At 45.6% G+C, this 26,849-nt stretch overlaps 1 protein-coding gene across 2 annotated transcripts in view; it reads right to left on the bottom strand.

Annotated features, from left to right (window-relative positions):
- Positions 1-26,849, bottom strand: part of PGM2L1 (phosphoglucomutase 2 like 1) — a 579,912-nt gene that overhangs the window by 144,859 nt on the left and 408,204 nt on the right. For both annotated transcript variants that reach the window (XM_078658581.1, XM_078658582.1), the window contains one exon: positions 3,167-3,260. In XM_078658581.1, coding sequence (XP_078514707.1) covers positions 3,167-3,260 — 94 coding nt within the window. The remainder of the gene's footprint in view (positions 1-3,166; positions 3,261-26,849) is intronic.

Below are 26,849 nucleotides of genomic sequence, written 5' to 3'. Positions count from 1 at the left end.
TCAGATCCCTTTTCTATAACCAGAGGGACTCGGCAGGGTTGTCCGCTCTCCCCCCTGTTGTTTGACTTTTATATTGAGCCTCTCGCACAACAACTTAGGAGAGAGACTACCATCAGATCTTTTTGTCACAGAGGGTGGGAGAGAAAGGTGGCTCTATATGCGGATGACCTGCTTATCTTCACATCAGATGTGACCACAGCCCTCCCTGTAATATTTGAAATCGCTCGGCGTTTTGGTCAGATATCGGGGTACCAGATCAACACTTCCAAGACAGAGATGTTGGTTTGGAATGATGATGTCAGTGCTCTGGAAGTGCAGCCGGGGCAATCAATGCGTTATCTGGGCTTAAATATTATAAAAGATCTTAATAAGCTCGCTATTGTAAACCTCTCAGCAGTCGCCAAAGAATGTAGAAAGTTGATGCAATCGTGGTCCCATTTGCAACTATCCTTAATTGGGAGAGTAAATTTGATTAAAATGTCCATCTTGCCCAAAATCTCATTTCTTTTTAATACCATCCCTCTTTATTTTGAACAGACTTACATATCTAAACTACAGTCAGATATCACTTCTTTTATCTGGAACAAAGAACTTCCAAGAATTGCCTGGAAGAAGCTTAGGAGGCGATGGGAGAAGGGGGGCTTGGCTGCCCCAGATTTAAAACTATATGCTTGGGCATTTCAGCTGTCGCATACTCGAATGCTGTTAAAAAAACCGACAGACCATGGGGTAGGCCTGATGTTTTCAGCCATGTTGGAGGGGGAAGGTCTTAGTCAGTCGGGGTACCTATTCAAATTTGGCAACCCGAAATTCTTTAAAAAGATTAAATTGAAGGTCCTATATGGATTAGCGAAAATGTGGAATGAGTTAACAAACTTTATAAAACAAGGGTATTTCTGTGATAAGACACCGCTCTGGGGATTACCTGAAAGCCCGGCCTGGTTAGAAGACACTCTAGCCATGCCTCTGAAAGAGGCAGGCCTAAAAGTTTGGGGAGATCTTTTCTATGAGGGAGATTTGCTTTCGTGGGAACACCTCCAGAATAGGACAGGGTCATCAATTTCGAGGTTTAAATACTTACAAATGACTAGCTGGACACAGGCCTATAATTCTATACCTTTAAAAAGAAATAGGTTCATTCTTGGAGGGTTCAGTCAAGTAATAACGAACTTAGTGAGTATTGGTCCATCTAAAAAGGAGGTCTCAAAATGGTACAGACTCTTGCTTGAGGAATCTGATGGTGAATTCACGCTACCAGTCCATCTCTGGGGAACCTTAATCACGGGTCAAGATCTTCTAAAACTTTGGTCAACCTCATTTGAGCTCCTAAAGAATTTAGTAAAACCCTCATGGCTTCGCAGGAATCATCTATTCACCCTGCACAGAGCGTATTACTCTCCCCAGAGGTTATCTAAATTTGCTTTAGGGAACCCAATCGTGTGTCCAAGGTGTGGACTCCAGGCAGCACCAGACACTCATATGTTTTTTGAATGCCCTCGTGTCGCTACATTTTGGGAAGCAATAGGGAAGACCCTTACAATATCGTTGGGCTTCCCAGTTATCATCGATCTATCCATCTAATCTTTGGGATCCTGACAGGTGCACAAGGACCAGCAAGAAGTCTTGCCTTCTACACTATCCTCTTGGCAAGGAGGGAGATTTGCAGGAGGTGGAAGGACCCCCTACCTCCTTCACATGGGGACTGGTTGGCATCCATCCTACTGACGGCCAGAATGGATCTAGCTAGATTGGGAAGTAAAAACAAAAGAGCCTTCTGGCACATGCTGGTCTGGGCACAATAAAGATCCGGGTTTTTTTTTTCCCCGGGTCCAATGATTACACTACTATGGTGCCCATGTTTCAGCCTTCGATGCAGCAGATAACCGGTCAAGCCCGGCTTAGGACATGCTGAGGGCTTCTCCAAAGGCAGCCAAAAGTGAGACTAAGCCAGTGACAGCTGTGGGATGTCGGGCCCCCTCTCTCCATAAGATCCCATCCGGTATAACACTGAGACAGCTGTTCTTTGGCCTGTTTCTAGATGGCTTTCTTCTACCATGGTGGATATGAGGATTTAAAAAAAAAAAATATTCATGAAGTTCAGCTAATTTCATTTCTGCATAATAATATTCATGAAGTTCAGCTAATTTCATTACTGCATAATAATATTCATGAAATTCTATTTTGAGTATTCAAAGTAGGAGATAAGTTACATTGGGAAGGTAGTCCATGTTGGTCTTTGCATCTCAGTTAGTTCTGCAATTATGTGAGGGGGTTTGCCATAAACGTGAATGTGAGAATCTCTTGTTGCAAGCTGCAACAGTTTGCCAGAGCAGGCCTGCAGCACCTCATGTTTGGGTCACACCAGTCGCAGTGGCGATAGTCCGAGTTTATGTCTAACTGCCAGAGACACGGTGGCATAGCAGGCAGCGGTGGTCTTTCGCTATGTCACGGGTCACAGTTCAAGTGGGTGGGCACACTGGCAGCACGTATGAGGCCAGTGTACTGGTCTACTGTGGAGAATAGGAAAAGAGGCCACTGACAAAGACAGCAGGGGCAGAGCGTGACTGACCACTGTCTCTCAGCTTAGCCACCTAGATTTTGCAAAGCGAGCTTTGACCAAGCTCAAGAAAGGATATGGGATGCACATGTTAGGAGATGCACCTCATGATTAATTCATGAGACTGTATGAGGTGGTGAAGCTGCAGTGACAAGACATGGATGTCAGGGCCTAAGTGGGCCCACAAAGAGACAGGCAAACATGGAACATTAATGATTGGGACTGCTGTCCGAAGGAAGACGGTGAAATTATCGTTCCCCAAGTCTACATGCTGGTGGCAACCAGCACAAATTAAGAGCTGTAAAAATAACCTAATGTGAAAAGATCGCTAATGTTCGTGTATACAAAAGGAGAAATGTTATCATGTGGTAATGGTTTATGTCACCTAAGAATGACAATACTTTTGCATTTCATTACAAGTGTGTTGGAATTTTATATTAATGAGAAATCCCCGTGCAATAAAAAAATGTTTCAGATTTAAGATGCACAGCATATTTACATTGATACACACCTTCGATCTGCAAGATGAAAGGGGTGGCAGCTAATAACTCATGTTTGTAATCATTTCTCACATAAAACACCAGCCGAGTACTATAAAGTACAGCATACCTATAGACTCTTCAAATGCAAAGAGGACGTCTTTTCCATCATCCAGCAGCTCTTTCACGCGATTGCCAATCCATTTGAAACCAGGTAGCGTTTCCTAAAAAAAGAAACAATAAAACCAGAGTTAGGCAAAGGTTTGGGTAGATGTGTAACTCTTGTACTGAAAGTCTATAGGTGATCATGCCACATACGTCGTATTACATTACCATTACATCCATGACAAATGCAGGCTGATTCTTGAAACATTAGCACTTATATCACTACAGCCCTAACTTGGTCCATCATTCTCCCCTCGAGCTAACTTTATTTGTCCCCTAACTGAATATTGTGACAATATGTGCTAGATTAAAGAAGGCATTTAGCATTGACATGCAGAGACCCCTCCCCCTGACAGGGTCCCAGTCTGTGGTTCCCATCATGGAAGTGCTCATGCTTCTCAAACTGCTGACTAACTATTGTTACAGGAGGATTTCCCAAAGTAAGATGGTGCAGAAAGAGTTTTGATGATTGGCATAAAGGCCTCGTGTAAGGAAGTATGAGCATATACAAAAACGGCAGTAAAAAGGTATACCAAAGAGAAATTTACCTCAGTGTTAGCAAAAATACATACTCAGTAACACATTGGTATATCTCCTACCTGGAGATATCAACACAATACACACATCACTTCATTTGTAAACATGTAAGTAAGCATCAATACACAGTGGTTTCCAGAAGGAGACCAAACCATATACTAAAGAAGCGAAGTGCGAACTACAACTGAAGTCGGGACTTGGACAAGAAGACTCAGAAGAGCTGGGGACCCAAGGAACCACCCTAGGTAGGTAACCTGGAACCTCACGGAGGCTGTGTGCAGAGTGGAAACACAGCTGTGTACTCAATGCAAGTCAATGGGAAATTTGTGGTTGCCGTTTTCATGAAGAAGGACCCTTCCCAGTGGACCCTGAAGAAACCCAGTGGAAGACAAAAGGTTGGAGAGTCACCCCACCCCAGGACCCAGGATACCTACACCAGAGAACTGTGGTGCATTGGTGAGAAGTGACATCGGAAACCACTGCAGACCACACTGGAGGACTTAAGGAGAGATGCCGTTAGTGAAGAAGCTGGAAGAGTCCAGTGTAATCCAAGGAAGGATTCTTTAAGAGAGGTACCTGCAAGCAGAGAGGACAGAGTCTATGCCACTCGGAGGGGACTAGTAGGCACGGAAGACCAATGACCACTGATGACGAAAGACGCAGGAGTGAAGACAGTGACCTCGTTGCTGCAGCTGTGAGGACCAGGCGACGCTATGGAAGACCAGGAGACATTCATGAGCTGTCCCACGACGGAAATTGAGAACCAGGGGGTTGTCGACGGCTGGAGCACCAACAAGCCTTAGCAGCAGCAACATGCGTGGACAGGTCAGGCCTCGAGGGAGTTGCAGAACCACCACCTGTGTTAATGCACCTTTTGGAGTCTGTGGGACGTCAGGAGCAATAGAACGGTCTGCTTTATTGTGGTGCCTGCAGATACAGAGGTCCAACTCCTTCACTCCAAGGGAGATTTCTTGCGGTGTCTTTGATGCCCACAGGCCTGGAAAGAAACCTGGACGAAGCACAGGCACCGACAATGAAGACTACTTGCAGAACAGCGAGATGAGGAGCAGCAGGAGTCTTCTTTGGTGCAGTCTCTGTTGTAGGTAAAGGCCAACGAAGTCCAAGTTGCCCAGATGGTCGAAGTTGAAGTGGTTTCACGTTTGAATCTTGTCCCAAGACGAATCTGAAGAGCCACCCACAGGTATGCCCCTAAGTACCCTAGAAAAAAGGTTGGGATGATTCAAGGGTCCCTACCAGAGGAGGGGCTGGACAGAGGGGAGGATACTGCCATGTGGTCCAGTTTTGTGCCAGAGCTGGAGCCAAGGGCTCTCTGAACTGGCTCAAACTGGAGTATGCAAGGAGGGCAACAAGTGTGCCCTCTAAAGCAGTCTGGTGGCGCTGGCAAGCACCCCCACCCCAGCCCAATACACTAAGTCCTCTATGGGAGGTGGTCACCCTTCCCTGTGAGAGGAAATCTATTGTTCTACCTTCCTCTGCTCGAGCTCAGCTCAGCAGCAGGAGGGCGGAATCGTGTCTGGGGTCGGCCAAAGCACTAGCTTGCTGGCAGACCCTGGGTGACTGTTACCGGGAGCCCTGAGGGCTTCCTGGAGGAGCCCCTGGTGCATGGAATCATACCTCCAACATATGTAATGTTATGACACATGGCCAATATATATATCAAAATGGCTGACCGCACTTACAAAGCCTGGAGAATAGACTCCAGGGTTTGTTGGGGATGTTGTACTCATGCATGGCATCCTCATGCTTATAACCTAGCACCCTCCCTTCAGGATTGAAAGCCGTGTCTTAGGGGTGACTTTTACGTTTTAAGTACAGTGATCTCAGATATAAGAAAACATATCTATCGTAAGTGGTGCTAGCACCAGCTTATACAGGCTGCAATGGCAGGCCTGTAGTCACAGTCTGAGTGGTCTCTCAAGGGAGGCATAATACATTCTGCAGCCCATGGGAGACCCCTGGTGTACCTATGCCCTCTGTACCTTAGTACCAATATACTAAGGACTTACATCGGTACACCATAAACCAATTGGGAAGGTACTAATGTACTTGCCACTGTCAAATTTAGTGAGAAAGCACAGTGACAGGGGTCCTGATTAGCAGGACCCCAGTCAGACTATTCAGAAAACAGAATAACACCAACAAAAATTGGGGGTAGCCATGCTAGAAGGATGTTAGCTACCTATACCGAAGAAACTGGACAGAAATCTTAACTTTGCTTCCCAGTTCTGCAAAAAAAAAGAAATTACGAATTTTAGGAAAACAGGTGAAAACTGATAAGTGATTACAGGCGCAATTGAAGATCCTTATAACTTGAATTGACTAGTCGATATGCAGCAGCAAAGATTAATTTAGGGACGGGAAGGTGTAGAAAGGAGCTACATGTGACAATAGTATTGAACGACAGGGTGGGTTAAAGGGCACCGACTCCCCCCCCCTCATCCTGCCCACTCCTGCTGAGCAAATTGGACAACATCTGAATACTGACTTCAAGTCATAAGAACAACTCAGACCTGGAAGTTTTTTTGTAGGTCTTTTCATTGGTTGTTGAACAACTGCTTTATAACCACCGTCTATTGATGCCATGTGTTAACAGTGGTGCTCTGCCCCTGACTTTGAACTAAGATGCATGCACAACTGCAGTACAGCCAGGTACCAAGCATCAGGCGTTAGACTAACACATTTCAGCGTGGTGGTCCGCATCATAGCATTGAAATGCCAAGTCACGTATAATAGCACATCCTCAGCTGTCAAGCCGGAGCGCTATTGGCACCACTGACCGAAAGCTGGCTAGCAGTGTGTGGTCAGAGCTGCTTGCAGCAGGCTCACTCTGGGCTGGCTAAAGCACAAACAATGTAACAACCTGATTCTCATCAGCTGCATCACGACTCCAGTCAGTGATAATTTGGCTAAAAGGTGGGCTAGGCTGGCAGACAGTTCAGTTTGGCAGCGTGGTAATCCACCATGAGCCTGAGGCCTCGGAGCCTGTAGTTCCTCTGAGACAGTCTGACTGGCTAATGACTGCTCTTAGGGTGCGGCTGGTGCCACGTTGACTGAGTGGCTGGGTATAATTACTTGTAATATTTTGGAGAGCTTGCAAGCAGCAGAGCCAAAGTCGTAGGTCTTTTGAAAAAGTGACCGTCTGTGTGCCTCAGCCTCTTACTTTCCTAAGTGAGGCTTGTCCGGTTTTGCGGCGGCAGGTCAGATGACTGTAGTGACAGTAATGATGATCATTTATTGGCAGCTGAGATCATCCGCGCTGGGGCCTCTCACATCCTGTTTGGTACAGTTGGGTTGTACGTGCCCTTCTATTTCTGGTGCTTTGCCGCTGTTTTAAGATCTTCTTAGCGTTTCTCGTTGCTCAAATGAGTGTAACTTCTGATACTCATATGTTTTCCTCGTCTTGATTGCTTGATTTTGCTCGTGAGAAAGTGTCACTCAGAGTCGTTGACTATCACTCATAATTATCTTGAAGTTATGAAAGTGTCACACATAGATATCTGAAACCTTGGCAGCTTTGCAACTGATTATCCAAATGCAAGACTTTTATGTAATCAATGTTTCCGTGCTCGTTCGAAAACTAATAAAATGGGTTAAAAAATGTGAATTTTAAGGACACTGTGTTGGGAACACCAAATGTTATATTTATTGCAGTTGTGATTGGACGATAATGGACTCCAACACATCAGATTAACACATGCGAACGCTGGAATGTGTTAACTGATTTTTATTAATATTAAAACATTTACTTGGTCAATTAATGATTGACAACGTATACTTGTAAGTGTGTACCTTAATTTGTTATTAATATCCTACCTAACTAATGGGTAATCAATATCATGCTTTTGTTTCTTTCTCAGAAGAATCTCCTATGACCGTGGTTCCCAAACTGTGCGCTGCGGCACCCCGGTGCGCTGTAATGAGGAGGCAGGGAGCCGCGACCATAGTGGGGAATAGTGAAGCAGCCTCTGCCAAAATACGTCCCACCTGCAAAAACCGGGGACATGTTTTGTCCCAAGGACGCATTGCCGCCATACGTGCGTACCTATATGCGTCGTACGTGCGTTTTACAGGCGTCGGAGGTAGTCTCCATTACTGGCATACGATTGCCATACGCAGCTCTGGCCGTTGGAGGGAAGTTACTTGTGCCGTCTTCTGCCGCCCGCCGTCTTCTGTGCCCGCCGTCCTCTGCAGATTGCAGTCTTCTGCCGTAGGACCCTCTTCCCACGTAAAGTAAGTTAAAAAGGCAGTTGGTGTTGATTTGTAACGTGCTCCGTTTTTACAACAGGCGATCTCTAAACCTCAGCACTTCCTACAGAGGAAATAGCTGGCAGTGTTTTCCTACAGTGCAGCCATATGAAGGACAATGCATAGCACTGTGGTAATTCATGTAGACATGACCTCAATGGATATAGTTCCGGAGCTGTGACAATATGCCCAGACGTGGTACTTACGTCCGGTTTAATAGAGCGGACATCTCTAAAGGTCTCAGATATTGTGTGTATAAATAGTAAACAGACATCATCTTTCTTAAGGTGCAGCCTTCAGCAGATGGGGGCCAAGCAATAGGATGTGAGCATGTTTTCAGACATGTAACTGCATACTAATGGTAACAGTATGCAGGCGGGTGCATTTTCAGATTTTTCCTGATAGAGCGTGGAACAATGCCCAATATGAGGCCCATCCGGCATATGTATGTAGCTACAGACACAGAAGATAGTTGGAGGGTTTTGTGGGAGCTAAATCCTATGACCTTGAGCAACGGCGACTGGGCCTTCTTAGCTTGTCTGCATTGAGAGCAACCTCTGTGGAGCCAACCCAAATAGATTTGTCCCGAAACTGCAGAGAAAACTCATCCAAGTGTGGCAAATTAAGAGAGGAAACTAGAGTCCAACAAAACAGGCACAAAATTGCATAACATTCGGATAAATAACATTTATTTTCACTAGATTGGACTGCAACAGTGACTGCATGCAGGGACCCTAATGCCTCCTAGTGCACCCTTCATGGTTTATTTGTATTTGGTATTTGTTTATTACTCAGAGTTGCTTCTAGCTAAAATGCATCAAACTCCAGGGCAAGGCTGACTGAAATCGGACGAATGATACTCCTCTCTGCTTGTCACTAGTCAGACAATCAAATGGCTGGCATAAAGGGAGAGTGCCTAAGTCCGGGTTAGAAAGGAGAGGATTCAAGCGGGCCCAGGTCTGATGACCTAGAGCAGCATCACTTGGGCCTTCCAACCTAGATTGCCAATTGTGGAAAACTGGCACCTAAACTATTGCATGTAAGAAGTGACACCAAAAACTATGGGGTACTCATCTGTGATAATGCTTACACTGACAATTTGACATACAATCAAGCTTTTGTTAGTCATTAGTCTGGCCTACGTGCTAATTATCTTATATTATTGTGTAAGCGCACGTTTTTTCTCCTAAGCATATACTGGTAACTGTCACTGATGTAACTCTGTAACAATGTTCTGAAACAATGTCATATCTCATGTAAAGCGCTCTGATACCTCTGGGTCTAGCCAGAGCTATATAAAACTTATTTTGTTACAAATATGATTATTATACTTTCATTGCATCCCAATTAATTTTAGGAAGACAACAGGAAGTTGAGATAAAAATACAGAGAATATTCTACAATTAACAGTGCGGAACCTACATAATGAAAAAATAGTGAAGGTCAATAGTTTACATGTAGTACGAAATAACATCTTCGACAACAAGGACAAAGTTTATTGCAAAAGTTAAAGAAAAAAAACGTAGATGCAGTTTGACACAGGGTGAGCATTTCACATTAGCAAATATTTATCGAACAAAAAGTGGTTGGGTCCGCCTACTCCTTCACATTGCTGCTATATCTACCGGCTTCAGCATTGTTTGCAACTCCTTAGTACATAAGAATAAATCATGAGAAATGCAGAGAAGCTGAACAGGATGAGAAGGTAGAAGGCACCATGTGCTCTGCGTGGAGTCATTTACCGTGCAGATTGTTGCAGTCTCTGGACTGCTCTTGATTGTGTCATGGAACAGGTTGCTGACAATTTTCTCATCCATTTTTATGACGAATGGTAAATGCTTAACTGGCTGGTAACCGATAGGTTCTTCAGGGTCTAGGTACATTTCTTTGAGGAATAGGAGGATAGATCCTGAATAGGGTCCCTTGGAAGGTGGATTGTGGGTTGATATCTAGTAGTGGTGCAAGTGCTGCATCTGTTCATTTTCTTTATGACGCATATTATCTTTGCAGGATACTGACTCCAGTAACTGGAAACACACAAAAGATGATGGGAGGAATGCTTGTAATAAGACGAAACCACCAGCAATCACTCAAGGTTGCATTCCAATCCGTCGCTTGTTTTCCCACCATGCCACTTCAGTAACTGTAGCAGACATGTCAAGTTTTTTATGAAAGTCTCTAGAGTGAAGCTATTTGTGACAGAGATGAGTCAAAGTTACTATGTTTCACCCTTTTGCCTGTTTTGCTGCTACTCTTAACGACTTCTCACCTTGTGACCGGGATTGTGGTGTGAGAGAGACCTCGCCGGACCAGCTTCGCTGGTCCCACCGCGCCGCATTCCAAGTGCGTGCATCACACAGAGAGGAGCTGTGACCTCGGGGCGTGTGGAGCTGACGGCAGGGCTGCGAGCTAGGAAGCAGGGACTCAACCTACCAGGAGTCCCTGCGAGCCCTCGCCACACCTGGGCTGCTCTCCCTGCTGGCCACGCCCCCCCGCCCACGGAGTGAAAAGCGGGCGAGGTGCTTGTTTGTGCGGGACCCTTTTGCCTGTTTTGCTGCTACTCTTAACGACTTCTCACCTTGTGACCGGGATTGTGGTGTGAGAGAGACCTCGCCGGAACAGCTTCGCTGGTCCCGCAGCGCCGCATTCCAAGTGCGTGCATCATCCAGAGAGGAGCTGTGACCTCGGGGCGTGTGGAGCTGACGGCAGGGCTGCGAGCTAGGAAGCAGGGACTCAACCTACCAGGAGTCCCTGCGAGCCCTCGCCACACCTGGGCTGCTCTCCCTGCTGGCCCCGCCCACCCGCCCATAATCTTTCCCTCTCTATTTTAAAAAGAGTTCTGGGGGCCGCTGCGCGGGAGCGCGCCCGGGACAAGGGCGGGGCAGTCTGTGGCCGTCCGGGGCTGAAGGAGGCCGGGCTGGGCCACCCCCCCTGACACTGACGGTATTTATATTCCTTAGTACTTTGCTGTGCCATACAAGTGCTTACTAGCAAGTGTTGTAAAAGGGCTGGTAACTTTAAAGAATGCCGGAACTCCCAAGCAGCACCGCCTTGATGACTTCACCGGGCGATGCTGGCCCAGCAGTTATTGGTCCTTTAGACAAATTTTTCAACCGCCCGAATCAGTCTATTGACAAAGAAATATCGCTTGCAGAGAGGCGTGCTGAGCGGAGATTATCCATTGAACTTCTCAAAAATCCAGTTGATAAGCGCTCTGCACAAATCTATCCTGCATTGGTAACACCTCTGTCTTCACTAAACTTGCCTGTAGTAACTGAACTAGTTCATGATGCAATTACTATTAAGGAGATCCGGGGTACTGCAGGCGAACTGATTCCATCTTGTGTGAGCCATATAGACTCTATAACTTGTACAGCTGAACTATGTACCCAGGTTTCATTGACCCACCCTAAATCAGGTCCTAAAAGAAAAAGGAATACTGTATCCAGAAAATGTTTCCCAGCTAAGCCCCCATACAAACTCAGAAAAGTAAATAAAAGTGTCCCAGTAAGGCTGTTACCGAAGTAAGCCAAGGTAGGGAAACTATACAAGAGGGGGTTGTTGTGACACTAGACAGCCCAGATCCTAGTACTATCAATCTTCCAGTCACTGGGTTGGTAATTGCTGATAAACCGCCACCCCTAAGCAGCCTGTTTCCTGACTTAGAAAGGTTGTTACGGTCAATACTGCTACCGTTAGAGGAACGTATTACTAAGCTTTCTGACTGCTTAGACCATTTCGAGCAGGTAACTTTAGACAATTTTTTTTCTACTAAGGCTTTGATAAAAGCTCAGGCTAAGCCGGCCGAAAGTAGCAAGTGCCAGAACACTACTCAAGCTGCACCACAAGTTAAGGGGCAAAGGCATCAACCTAACTCTCCATTACCACCAAAGAATGTTAATGCGGTTGTGAAGAAGCCTATTAAGCCTCCCAATTTAGCACCATTGGGACTTGTCATAAATCCTTCCAGCATTGTAGCCCCAGCTCAGACTGCGGCGCAACAACTGCCGCTTAGTGCAAACCCTCTGGTTACTGTAGAAGCAGGGGGTGACGCGTGTACCAGAATGGGTACCGCTTTACCATCTGCCCCACCTACTAATAATCAACCATTAGCAAACAAACCTATACCCCGCCCTGTCCCTATTGTTACCAGACCGTCCATACCACCCCTGATAAAGCCACCACATAAGAAACCCCCCATGAACCTCACCCCTGATTTCTTCCCCTATGTAGTAGTCCTTGTAAATGTTCCACCACTTCTACTAGGACAGAGAGAAACCTTCCAGATGCTTAAAAATAAAGCTATGCACTGGTTAAGGGTGAATCGGCCTCTACCAGGGGAAGTTGATGGTCTCATATTGGGGGTGAGGAGAATAGATTGGATAGGCTCTACCACCAAAAGCCTGGGGGGGACTGTATTGTGGTTAACTTTCAAGACCCAAGGGTGTCAGGATGGCTAACAAGACAGGGTTGGGGCGCAAGTAATGGAGGTATTGGTATTGTTGACCTTACTTTTTTCTACCCACGCCCCACCAGTGTTTTGACCTGTCTGTTTAAAGAGCAAAATTGCCCCTCTAGTTGTCCGTGGCCAGAGATTGCCACACCAGCTCTACTGCCACAGTATTATAACCACACCACTGGCCCGATATGTAATCCTTTGGGTGGTTGGCAAGACCTAGGGAGGGGATGGTGACAGACTCTTGACGACCCAAAAACTAGTATGGGTAGAATTAATAGTGTGGATAGAACATCTAACACTAGAAGCTCCAGATTTGTAGTACGAAATGACTTACTGCCTACTTCTGGGGAGCAGGTCGCACCTGGCGATGTTTGGGAAGCAGGGGTGGCGATGGTCCAAACCGAGCTTGACACTGTCTGTCCTCCTCCGGGAGACATAGACATGGAGGGCCCTGTCGAGCCCGGCAGCATTTCGGCTGTGGCGGACCCACTTGTTAGGGTTCTCAGCTGGAATGTTGCCGCCTGGACAGGAAATTGGCCCTACCCGACTGGAACACTCTTGTGGAGGGGTACTCCATATGCCTGTTCCAGGAAACTTGGAGTACGGACCCGTCCCATAAGGTTGGTTATTCTTCTTATTACATACCGGCTGTACACTCAGGGACTGGTATGGGTCGCCCCTCGGGAGGCCTCCTTGTTTGGGTAGCCTCCTCTCTTAATTGTAGGGTGGAGGAGCACGACACTAAGTGTCCGGATCTCCTTAACATCATCCTCAAATCCCCCAAGGGCCGTGTTATTCTAAACATCTATAACATTTATGCAGGAGGCACCAAGGGGGGTAGAGCATACCCTACTATAACCTGCCTTGAGGGTTTGCTTCGATCCTCTCCCTATAAGTCTTGCACCGTGGTAGCGGGCGACTTCAACTGCACATTTGAGCCTCTCGGCTCAGATGTTACACAAGAACAAGAAGATGTAGATTATAGGAGGGGGATTCCGGCTTTAGAGATCAGCCCTATTAGAAGATGGACGGAAGTGGTGCTCCAGGTAAACTCCCTATTAATGGAGTTTGACCTGAGGGCTCTTAATGGCAGGATTAATTCGGACAAAAAGGGAGCTAACACATACAACAGGCCTAGCCATACGTCAAGAATCGATTATATTTTGCTTGACGTTAACCTATGGAGTTCGGTCAAAGACATGGCGATCATACCCTCCGTCGAGAGCGATCACAATTTGCTCTCTCTCGACATGACTCCGTGGTGGTTAGAAGGTATAGGGAATGGAACCCGACGCGCCACTGTCTCTGACATGTCAACTGTCTCCAACTGTGGACGACGGCTAAAGTGGGCAAGGCTGTCGCTCTCAGTCGAGATAACATCCTCTATAACGCAGCTTCTAGCGGCAGCCCTAGATAACTCTGACCCTCTTGAGGGTGGGGTGGTGGGGGTGTCAAATAGGTTTTGTAACCTAACTCAGGCGTTAACCAACCTGTTTATTGTCCCGGTCAGACCCAACGGGAAGAAATTACGCCCTCGGGCCAGACAGGGTTGGTATAATTATAACTGTAGGGAAGCAAAGATATTGCTTGTAGAAGCGGTTAAATCCAAATCACAAGCCAGGACTAGGGAGGCCAGAAGGCTTTATTCACACTGCTTAAAAAATGCCAAAAAGGAATGGGAGGACACCTTTTGGCAGGACCTCCTGGTCGCCAGTCGAGGGAGAGACGCCAAAGGGTTCTGGCACCTGGTGGGTAGCAGAAACCGCCCAGATGATACCTTGAGGACTTGCACTATTACTGCCCAGGTGTGGTTTAACCACTTTAAGGCACTCTACTCTGCCGTAGAAGGCACACTTAACGACCCTTTCCCCCCCCCCCTTCACCTGTGGTTAGAGCCACTGACCTCTTCTCTGCACGGGAGGTCACGAATCTGATTAAAACTCTAGCTCCACTAAAAGCAGCTGGCCCAGATGGGCTGCCAGGGGACCTTCTCCGAGCCTACCCAAGGGAATGGGGGGTGTTGATCTCTGGCCTCCTTAATGCTATCCTTGAGGGAGGTTCTGTGCCTGAGTCTTGGAAAGGGGCAGAGGTGGTCCCAATTTTTAAAAAGGGTTGTCGGGACACACCGGGAAATTATAGGCCAATAAGCCTTATTGATTCAACCCAGAAGTTGGCGGGCAAGGCAATTCTGGGGAGGATCCTCCATTGGGTGGATGACAACCACATACTGTCCGATATGCAAGCTGGTTTCCGTTCAGGTACAGGAACTATCGAGCAAGTCTTTAGACTCCTGTTACTTTATTGGAAGGTGGTGGAGCTGGGCAAAGGCAGTCTTTATCTGGCCTTTATAGACCTGAAGACTGCCTTTGACCTGGTTCCTAGGGAGGAACTCTGGAGGGTGTTGTATGGTCTGGGGATGCCCCCTTATATTTTAATGCTCCTCATCAAACTGCATACAGACAACTATGCCCAGGTGCGATGGGGACTGAATGGGGAAAAGACCAATCGGATCCCGGTCATTAGGGGCGTCCGGCAGGGTTGCGTACTAGCTCCCACCTTATTTTCCCTGTATGTGAACGGGGTGGTAGAGCACCTGCTTGGCGAACCAGCAGATGCACCCTCCCTGGGGGGCACTAGGATCCCAACCTTGTTGTTTGCCGACGACACCCTCCTCATTTCCAAAACCCCTCAGGGTCTCCAGAAGCTTTTGAACCGCTTCCAGGACTTTTGCACAAAATAGAGGACTTGTCATCAATGTGGATAAGACTAAATACCTCATTATGCACCCACCCCGTAAGCTCGGCCGCCCTCCCATTCTGAACTCTATCCCTCTCGAAAGAGTGTCAGAATTTGACTATTTGGGAATTAGAATGAGTGATGTCATGAGCTGGACACCCCATATAAATAAAATGACCATCAGTCACAAAAGGGTGGGGGGAGCTCTGTTGAAGGAGTACAAGAATTCATCTAAGCAATGTGTAGCTCCAATAATAGATATCTACAAAGCCCGAGCTGTAACTGCATCACTTTATGGGGCTGAGCTTTGGGGACTAGGTAATGTGGAGGCACTGACTAAAGCTGAGAATAAATTCCTAAAGGACCTCCTGGCCATCCCGATGAGCACCCCGACAGTTCCTGTGCTTTTGGATACGGGCTGCAAAGCAATTAAGGATCAGGCCTGTTTACGGCCTCTCCTTCTCTGGGCCCGGCTGTGGAGGGTTCCGGAGCTAAAATCTTATGCAGACGGGCTGTCAGAGGTGATGGGCTTGGACGGCTGGAATAAGATCAAATGGCTTAAGGATATGAAAAATCTCTTAGGGGAATTAGGTTTGGGGTTGTGCTGGTCCACCCATTGTGCACCTCCGAAGGCGACCTTAAAAAAACTTTATTGGGAATGGGTCTCTGCCAAGCTCATTAGCAATCAGCGTCACTGCAATTCCACCGCAGCTTTTTTGCAAATAAAAGACGTTGTTGCCCTTGAGCCATATTTGGATATAATTACGATACCCATGGACCGGGGACTCTTCATTAAATTCAGATTAGGTACACTACCTCTAAATGACCTTATCTCTAGATGGAACAAGCCCGCGCAGGTATCACGCTACTGCGCCCTATGCATTAATAGGCCCGAAACTGTCACCCATCTCCTTTTCGAATGTCCAGATTATGCCCGCCCAAGATCTCACTGGTTGAAACCGCTTTGCAGACAATTGGGTACTCGCCAGCATTTGGTGGCTTTACGGATTTTATTATCTGATACATCTTCCCGGGTCGTCTGTGCTGTATCTAAATTTTTAAAATGTGTATGGTTGATCCGTTCAAAAAGACTGTCTTTATCTATGTAATACATTTTTAAATAACATTGTTGATTTTATTGCTACTTTTTATCTGTTTTGTTCTTAAATGTACAGTCCTTTGACGATGTGCTGTTTTTATAAATTTTGTATTGCTCTTATGATACCTGCATATCGAAATAAAGCTATCAACCAACCAACCAACCAACTATGTTTCACTCTCAGCACATGTATTTTTGCTTTAGTCTGCCACTCAGGGTACCCGCTCTTTCACAGGTGGAAGAGAGAACATATTCTTTCAGCTTATTGTACTGTAAGTGGGTGGTAATCCAGGCCTAAAAGATAGCCTTAAAGGGATGGTCGACAGTTAAGGATACCTTATGATTTCAGTTATGTTATTACATTATTTGGACAATGTGTCAATACAATATACCATACTTCCTCAGAACACAAGGATTAGAGACATCGATGTCTTGTCCCAGCACAGCATCTCAAACTTTACTAGCGCTCAGAGCAGAATCCATTCCCGAGACACAGCAACTCACACTGAATCCCATTTCTTTATAAAGACCACATCAACAACCAAGACTATGTCTGTAAATGGCCTAACGGAGTCAAAATGCACTAACCAAGTGCGCTACCAGTTCCTCCAGTCCCCGTCTCCCCTGACTGGAGACTGGTGTGTAAGGTAGCTTAATCCGAACTGTCCTTTAGGGATTTATAATGTACTAGATCCTGCCTGACGCAATGATCTGACTTGGTTTACTATTGGTAACTACAAAATTAGTTATCGTTTCTTGTACACTAAATTGAATGCCAATGTATGGATTCCATAATGTGTATTACACTTGGAAAAAACCCTCATCAGAGGCAGTAAATGGAAGCAAATATATTTGTACGGTTAGTTCTCATCTCTAAGCAGTACCTATATCAAGAACGACTGAGCATGCTAGCAGTGATGACTGATGAAAGACTTACATTTCTGAATAACAAGCCTCTTCAGCTATCTAGGTTAGCTAACCAGGCATCTGTAGCAGATGTACAAGTATATTCTTCAGACCTATGACCTACCTCTGCCTCAGCCCATTTCATCAAGGAGGCTCTACCTGGGCTGCTTCTGGGGTGAGCTTTAACACAGTTTTATACAGATAAGAACAGTTATAATACATAGAATAAAAGTAAACAAAAGTACAAAGACTCACTGTAAAAAGCCAATTTTGGCCGTAAAAAGCCAATTTTGGCCGTAACCATGTTATTTTAGAGAAAGATCCAAAATTAGAACACTAATCTATATCCTGGTCCAAGAGTGACAAGTAGGTTGGTGGAGGAAGAGTTACCCACTAGCTGCGGAATGCTTCATCGCTGACCTCATGCCACCCTATTAAGATTGTTACTACCATGGTTGACTCAACCTCAATAAGAGGGAGTGGTTAATGAAAGCTAACTGGAGAAGACAGGATCCAGATTAAACAAGCATTTGCCGTGCAATAGGCCTCGCATTTGGGACATTTTAAGCCATTGGCATTGTAAATGACAATGCCTTTTATTTATATGTTTCAAAACCAACACATAGATAAAAGGTTTGTCATTTACAATGCCAGTAGCTCCAAGTCTCGCAAATGCAAGACCTATTGCATTGCAAATGCTTGTTTCCTGTAAGCCATGTTGCACAGCGCGGGGTGTTTGGGGGGGGGGGGGGGTCAACACATCTGAGGTCAAGAGAAGGAGGAGGGGTGAGTGAGTGAAAAATCAATGGAGGGCACGGGCGGTGGGAAAAAGATAATTTTGGACATCCCCTCAATTAACGTGCATGTCCAAAAGTAACAAAAAAGGAGTACCAGCAGGAGCCTGCGGCCAGTGGTGGGAAGAACACTGGCCACAGAAAGTTGTACATGGGTCATGCTCCATGGCACCAATGAAGACTCGAAGGCCAAGAGGAAGCTGCAGGTGAAAAGGAGGTGCTGACCAATAGTGAATAAAGATATTAGTGACGTGGGAACCAATCAATGGTAAGTAAAGGGCAGGCTCTAAGCCTCTTCTAAGATTTTTTGTTCACAGTGAATGCGCTCTGTAGACAAAACCTTAAAATAGCGCAAATAACACTTGCGCGCACCTGTTTGCACAACTGTGTAAACAGCACGGTAACACCAGAAAGGATGATGTCATTTGGTCTGGTGACTTTCTTACACTGTGTTCTAAGTTAGTCCTTAAGTCACAGACAGGCAGGTGACTGGGCTGCGGCTGAGGCACCCAAAGCCTTAGACATGGCCAGAGTCAGTGGGTCATCGTTCATCAATAGATATAGGAACACGAGGCTGATTTCAGGGCAGACTGATGAAAAGTGAAAAACACCGTCTACTTTCATGAGAAACACGGTCTTTACTGGTGATGACATCAGCACTGTCACAATGGCGGCTTAGTTCAAAAGGTGTGCTGCTCCAAATGGAGTCAAATTTGATTCAAGCCACCACTGTAGGTGGGCGTGGTCTGCAGCAGAGAAGTCATTGTTTTATGTAGTAGTTTGCACAATCATACCCTAAGATGACATTTGGAAAAAACTGGGCTTTTGAAGTGCCGTGATTAGAATTGTTCATATACCTGGAGTGCGCTGTAAAAGCTCATTATAGTGAGGAACCATTGTTTTTAACGTATGAACCGGAGTGGTAAACCACGCCAAGTCATGCTGGTATGAATGATGCCACGGGGTCCTAGCCTGTGTCTTCTACGACTCCGGAGTAACAGGGCTGTGTGCCAGGCTGCGCGTTCCCCTTTGTGTGCAAACACCACCGTGGCTGGCTTGAAATTGCGCAGAGTATCTTCACAGCTACAACTAGCGCCTTACCTCCTCTTCCAGGCGCTCCACCATTTTAATGGCTCTGTGAGCCTGTACTGTGTACTGCAGTATTTAAAGTAGTGCTGTCCAGAAAAGCACAGGGTTCAATAATGACTCTAGAACAATGCACTTGGGATGGTGCGGTATGAATGCCATTAAAGCAAGCTACTGACATTAACACAACAGGAAGCGCCACTCTCGCTCACTTCTAGGCGCTGTTAATAGAGCGAGCACAACAGCCCCCCTTGCTCAGAATATTGCCCCACTGAGCTTGGAGTGCTGCAGGCACGACAAGTACAGCCAGTGGGGGGAAAAAAGGAGGATAAGGGACACAGAGGATACAGCACTTGTGTGGCCAGCACGGAGTTAAAATGCACTAACCAAGTGTGCTAACAGTGCTAACAGTTCCTCTAGTTCCTGACTGGAGACTGATGCGTAGGGTAGTTTAATCCGAACTGGGCTTTAGGGATTTATAATGTACTAGATCCTGCCTGACGCAGTGATCTGAATTGGTTTACTGTGGGTAACTATGAAATGAGTTCTCGTTTCTTGTACACTAAATTGAATGCGAATATATGGATTCCATAATGTGTATTACACTTGCAAAACTCCCCATAAGAGGCAGAAAGTGGACGCCAATATATTTGTACGGTTAGTTCTCATCTGTGCGTTATTTACATGGTCCTACACATGTAACACAGTTAACACCAAGCATTGGCTAAACCAATAGTTCGCGCTCATGCGTGAACTATTGGCTTTGTGAATGTTTTTTAGTCACACTGCACATGCTTTCATGAGGCGTCCTTCAGCCTGGGTGTCTGAGGCAACATCTGTCGACTGAACAGACACTTGCAGAAGCAAGGTCAGCGTGAGCTCCAAAAGCAGAGATAACCGCATGGTCTGGGGGTGCGATATTAAACATAGGGGTAAGGAGCTTTGTAGAAAGACACCTTCCGTGTTGCAAAAGACAGTGTTATCATAACCTCCTAAAAAAGACCGACTAATGGGGCATTCAAGCAAGAGCATTAATTCCCCAGGGACGTCACGTCACGGTAACAAGTGTTAAATATAGTCATAAGTGCAGAATTAATAAAGATGGTTTATCAATATTCTCGTACCTAAAAAAAAGTGAATGCGACCTTGTGTAATGTAACTGGTGCTCATGTAAAAGCACTCTGGTCACGTTCGAGCTACATAAAACTGCAAAAATAGACACAGGGAGTGGATGAAAGCAATGAGGCAGGAGCTTGTTGTGCGCAGGAGGGAAAGCGCAGCTGGGGGCAGCAGAGACGCTCACAAGGGAGGCAGCAAGAGCCGGGAAAGGAAGAGGCACAGGGGTGAGTAAAAAAAAAAATAACACTGAGACCACTTCATAAATTAAATCAACCTTAAACGAAGAGGCCAGAAAGCGAAACCATTAACTGCAACTCAGCATGCTGGGCTGCCAAAAACGTAAAACAAAGTTCCCCTGAAACACGCATCACACAGAAAAGCGGATAAAAACAGTACTTAGTCGCTGCTGCTTCCGGACTAAACGGAAGTCAGTATTGGATCAACAGCCAGTAAAAACCCAGCTAACAAGAGGCATGCCAACGTTAAACAAATGGCGAGCAGCAGGACATATTACCCACCAATAGGCGGAGTTTCACAGAACATATAGATTACTTGATGTCTCGGAGAGACAGTGCATGCGCTGCCTAGGCGAGACCAAAAACAATACCTTGAGGTGAACCCGGGATAGTGCCTTTAACAATGGGTACTTTAGGTACAACTGAAACCAAAAATTGGGAAGTTATGTAGCTGTAATGACCCTACCATCTATCTTTAACCGCATGCGTGCGGGCGGAATTCCGCCCGTACGCTGGGTTTTGCGGAAACGCACTTTACGTGACGAGCTGGGCTCGTCATGAGCGTGCGAGGAGGCTACGCCATGACGAGCCCAGCTCGTCATGAGCGTCGAAGGGGTTAAGCAAACATGTTTCTGCGCACAATATTTGGCAGTACTGGTCAGGGGCATTCATCAGGGCCAAAGGAGATCCCCCATCTCCCCTCCTTACTCCAAGTAAGTGTGTGTAATGTGCAGAGTTGTCAAACTGAGTCCTACAATCCCCGATTATAGGGAACCATAGCGTCATGGGCTGGCGGGTGGTGTTATCCTCTGTAGCCACACATTCTTCAAGAGGTATACAAGCAGAGGACCACAACCGTCCTCATTACCCAGCCACTGGAATACAATAAAAAAACTGCCCATAAGAACCCTAGGATGGCTATCAGTGCACAGTTGTGGCACCTTGAAATATAAAAATATCCAACTTGTTTAAAATAATCCAGTTTAAATTGTTTATTCAATGAAAAGTCATTCACGTTTTAAGGATGGCAAGATCAGCCCTTCAGCAAAACTATACTGGATAAATGCAAAGGATGTGTATAAACCAGACTCAATGAAATGCTGAGCCCACAATTCTAGAGGAGAAATTCAATTTGCTTCTTCTGAAGTCAAATCTTCTAAAGCAAACATTGCATAGCAATGCGCTGGGGAACCGCAAAAGGGCCGACTTCGAGAGAATGGGCTAAAGAAAGGGACAAATGTATGATCGCAGAGAAAGACGTGTTTAAAAAATAGAGGGTGCCCCAAAAATGAGATAAAAAGTGGGGGAAATGGAAGACTTACAGAGGAGAGCTATGTATCTCCACAACCACTGAAATTGCGCTGAAAGAAAGACAAGGAACTGGAAACACATTATTATACCTGCGTTGTAGGGGGCTCCCTGGGTGGAACAGACCTGGTATTCTGCGTAAAAACGTTTCTGTATAGACACAAATATGACCTGTATTGTTTTATTACAAATTAATCAAAAGAATTGTAAAGAAAAAAATCTTCTAAAGGGACGTCAGTGGAAGAATGCTTAGGTCACATAACGATCTCATCTTTAAAGAATATGAGGCACACAAGATGACATTTGGTTAAAGCAGCTAAAATAAAATTTAAACCCAGCTTTCATTCCGCACTCAAAAAGTTCCTTTAAACTCCTGTTTGAATTAGTTTTACTCAGATCAGAATATTCTTGATATATTTTAACAGGATTTAATTGTCTCTGCTAACATATGATGCACGTTTTATGAATGGGGGATACCATTGTGGGTCTTTGTGCGATAGTCTTTTCTGTCCTTGAATTTGTATTAATAGGGATTATTTGTTGGATACCTTTTTGTGAAATAATCCATGTAAATCAGTATTTTGCGTGTTTATGTGAGTTGCACATCTATGTGATTTTATGCATCTCTTTCAGCCCTGAGGAAGTTCACATGTGGTGAATGAAACGTGTTGCCTGTCTTGTGTTATCACCAATGAAAATAAGATGACTTGGAACATATACAATAAAGAACTGGACTTCTAGATGAATGGTAGCACCTTGGGAGTGGCATAAACCTTCTTGGAGTGCACGCAGTATAATTACACCAGTTAATAGTTTTGGACAAAGGGGAGGAGCGGTATCTTGGGTGGCTCGATGCTCCATTGTTTTGCTTGATGTATATATTTTTTAACATCCAAACTGCTATTTGAATTTAATAATCACCACGATATCTGCAGACGCGCTGCGGGACAGGGAAGCCGCAGCACTTACTCTATTTGAAAATGCAGCATGCATGTCTCTAGGGACGCAATCACAGGGATCTACAGTCAAAGGAAGCAGAGCGGATATTTAGAGCCACAATGAGACAACTTGGGAAACTGATCGTTGTATGGCCCATTACCAAATACATCAATGAGACCCACAAGCAAATTAACGACTCTCAGTGCTGCATAAAGAGCAACATACACCCTGTACTAAAGGTCCAAATTGATTTTTATGCTAAACATGATGAATGGAAATGAATGAGATTAATCAGCTCAGATGAATATAAGTACCTGCACAAAGGCTTCGCCAAAATACCAATATTATACCTCATTCTAAACAATTCATAAAGACGCCGTGGAACCACCTGGTCGGCCAATCATTTCCACGATGGACAGTCTATTGGAAAAACCCTCCTTAGATTTTACAGCCCTATGTAATAGATCTGCCTTCTTACATCAAGGACACAGGTGAATTTTTGAGACCCATTTATGATCTACCTTGGAATGATGATTACTATATGATGACATTAGCTGTGACTACTCTCTATACCAGCATTAAGCATGCTGATGGGATAAGTGCTGTGAAACATTTCTTGCAATCTTGACCTACCAAACTGTATAAACACACAGAAATGTTATTAGCAATGATTGAATAATTGAATTATTGCGTCAACATGTTTTGCGCCCGTTAGTCTCGAGCTGAGATCCTTAGCGATTCTTCAGGACCAGAAAAAAAAGAATATGTAAGTGAGTGAAAGAATGCTTTGGCCATGTATCTGTGCCCAGATTTCAGTCAGCATAGTGCATTACCATAAAACGTGAACTATATCGCAATCCCTTTCATTGCATCTTCAACAAGAATCTGTGCTGAGGTGTGCACTGCTTAATTTAGCCGGGGACTAATGCCTGCAGTGGAGGATATTAAAATACACCAATCGATTGCCGGGCATTACCGCCCCTAAAACAGAAGACAATCAGGATTATTTCGGCCAGAGTCTACTATTACATCTGCCGTACTGTGGGACCATCTACTATTAATTCATACATTTGGACCCTTTCGCATACATTTTTTTGATTACTTTGGCCGGAGTCTACTATCAAATCAGCCGTATTGTGGGACCGTCTACTACTAATTTATACAATTGGATCCATACAATTTTTTGCCCTGATGAAGTTCCTTTGAAAGGAACGAAACGCGTTGGCTGTTGTCCGGTCATCTGTTTAACACAAAGAGAATAAAAGATACTGAAAAGACAATATCTAACAGAGTTTGACTTCATTCTTGGTGCTCCCTCCATTTTCTTCATATTAACTCCTTCCATGCTGATGACGGAACCGCTCCGTCATCAGCTGCGGTGGCGCTGTGCAGATTAAGGAGCGGTTCCGTCATGGCCCGCTCGGCACGCCTGCGCGGCGCGGATTCCGCACCTGCGCTGAGCGTTCTATTGAGCGGGGCGGGCCATGATGGAACCGCTCCATCATCAGCATAGCTCAACCGAGGCTGGTGACGGAGCGGTTCCGTCACCAGCATGCGGCCGCCGCGCGGCCGCCCCGCCCCCTCAGCGCTGCGGCGGAATAGCCGCCGCAGCGAAGGAGTTAAAATAACTACTTGAGTGGCACCTCTCTCAGCCAATTGTCTAACCTGGCCAGGATAGTTTCCTAAGCATCCTCCAGGAATTGTGTGTCGCATCTTGTTTCCTACCAACTGCCTAATGCTCTCGATGTGTCAAAAAAGAAACAGTCATCAATCACTCTAGCGTATAATTCAACAATCCCTCCAAAGTTTTTCCAGGTATTGTTGTATGGAGCAAAGGAGAAACACGGTTGGTCAATATGCATTCTTCCCAGGATGAGGGACAGGGAATTCAACAGTTCAGAAACTCTCCATATCTGTTAGGGGGATGGGGGAACGAAATTCTCATCTCAGTTGAATAATGGTCTTTATCGAGCCATTGGAGACCAGGCCAACAATAATACAAATGTCATGTATGATCCAAATACCCCAGTGGATTTCTCCCCCTCGCAAGGATGATGGGGTTGGCAAGAGGGATAATGGGCAGTTGTGAGGTGTAATACACGGAGAGGTCGCCAGAAGTCTATAGCATATGGTGTTCTAGTGGCACCCAAGTAGGAGTCAGCCAGAATCTGGCAGCAGATAAATCGAATGGTCCAATTGTTGCGCCAACCAATAGCCCTTCAAGTGAGCAAGATGTAGACCTCCCCACTACTTGGAAGCCGCAGCTTGGCTCTTTTCATGCCTTGTTTGTCCAAATCCCAGATAAACAGGTAAGCATATCATTTACTGCCTCAGTGGGTGGATGGTGGTATAAAAAGGGACAACGTGCTGAAAATGTAGTTGAATTTGGAGAGAATATTTAACTTGATGTCTTCAACCTTTCCCACAGGGACGGATTCAGGGTAGCCCACCTGCAGAATCCATAATCAGTTGAGTATTGTCAGGGACCATGTCCCACAGGCCCCTGTACATGTACACACCAAATATTAAAGTTTTTTTTTTTTATTTAGGGACTTAAATGGCAGGGTATACATAAAAGGCACTCGTGATTGTAGATGTCAGGGGCAACGCCTCGCAGTTGGAACAACTTATTTTATAGCCAGAAACCTAGAAAAAGGAATTCAGTTGGGCCATCAGGGAGGCTGTCATCTCCAAAGAACGCGAAAGTCAGGAGAATGTCATCCGCGTAATAGAAGGCCTTGACCTCCCTCATTGCTTTGTTTATGCTACTAATGTTGTTAGAGCATATGGCAATCACCAGAGGCTCTAATGCCAAGAGGAACAATAACTGTGAAAGCAAACGCTCCAGCTGAGTACCTCAATGTATGGTAAAATATAAGATGAAGAACCCATCACAGGCGACGGATGTGGTGGGTTTGTGATACTGGTCTTTGGTAAGGGTAAGAAAATTGGAGCCTATGCCCATCCTCTCCATGGTCCAAAAACAGATAGCCCCAGTCGACTCATTCAATGGTCTGTTTGGCTTCAAAGCAGAGGAGGACGTTCTCATCCACGCAAACGCGGTTGGTGAAGGAGCGGCCAGGGACAAAACCCAGCTGTGAAGGGTGTATGAGGGCAGTGATGACTTTGTTGAGGAGCGTCGCTAAAATTCTGGCCTGTATTTCAACGTCCGTGTTTTCTGATCACCGAAATTCTGGCTATAAGGAAATCAGGGATACGTGTCCAGTATCTAAGGATTCCCTGTATACCACAATGAGTATCAGGATGGTCTGAATTTTTAGGGCTTTGTACACTTCTCCTGGGAAACCATCCTCTTTGGGGGCCTTCCCAAAGGACACTGCATTGATCATTAAGGAGACCTCTTCCGCTGTAATCGCTCCTTCTATTTGTACTAATTGGGTTGGTGTAGTGCCAGAGCTACTCCTATGTACTGGGACCACATGATGACCATTGACTGCCATTGTTTTAATTGACTTTAGGTGTTTTTTTGAATGTGCGACATCATGTTTTCTGCATGTGACCTTTTTCCTTGAAGATTCCTTTTGTGGTTCTTGTAGCTGCAGAGGGGGGGGGGGTGCTTTCACAGAGTAGGACAGTCTTGCCATGAACAGAACATGTGGGATGTGCATTTGAAAGTATGAGAGAGAGGTGTGGAATGTACTTCTTGGTTTCGGAGTGTAGTTTTCTCACGCAGTGGTGCTCAAATGTGCATTATGTTGTACATTGGGAGATGAAGTGTGTAGTGCTATAGTCAGTGGTGCACAAATGAGCATGTATGGTACATTGGGAAGCATTATGAAGTTCTTATTATTGGCTTTGACAAGCCCTCATGCTATCTTGAATTCTGACTGTCTAGCTTAAGCTTTTGCGCACACAGGCAGGCCCCCAGATTAACAAGTTACCTACCTTCCCTAATGATAAGAGACAGATTAGTTACCGATTCCTCATTTTAGAATTATCCCCAGGGAACAGACTGGATGCAGAGAATTTTTTCCTCCGCAGTATTGCTGCGTGTCAATAGGTGGCATTGGTCAACTCTGCGTTTGTCAATGGAGTCGTGGTCGCCGGAATGAAGTTGCGGTATCTACTTAGACGCCACACTGACGTCAGTTCTTTACACGACATTCCACGCCAGAAGCGCAGAACTATGCAAGGCACTGACC

The sequence above is a fragment of the Lissotriton helveticus genome, chromosome 8 (genome assembly GCF_964261635.1).
Source record: "Lissotriton helveticus chromosome 8, aLisHel1.1, whole genome shotgun sequence".
NCBI lineage: Eukaryota > Metazoa > Chordata > Amphibia > Caudata > Salamandridae > Lissotriton > Lissotriton helveticus.
Note: the sequence above shows the minus strand (reverse complement) of the source record. Positions and strands in the feature narration are given on the sequence as shown.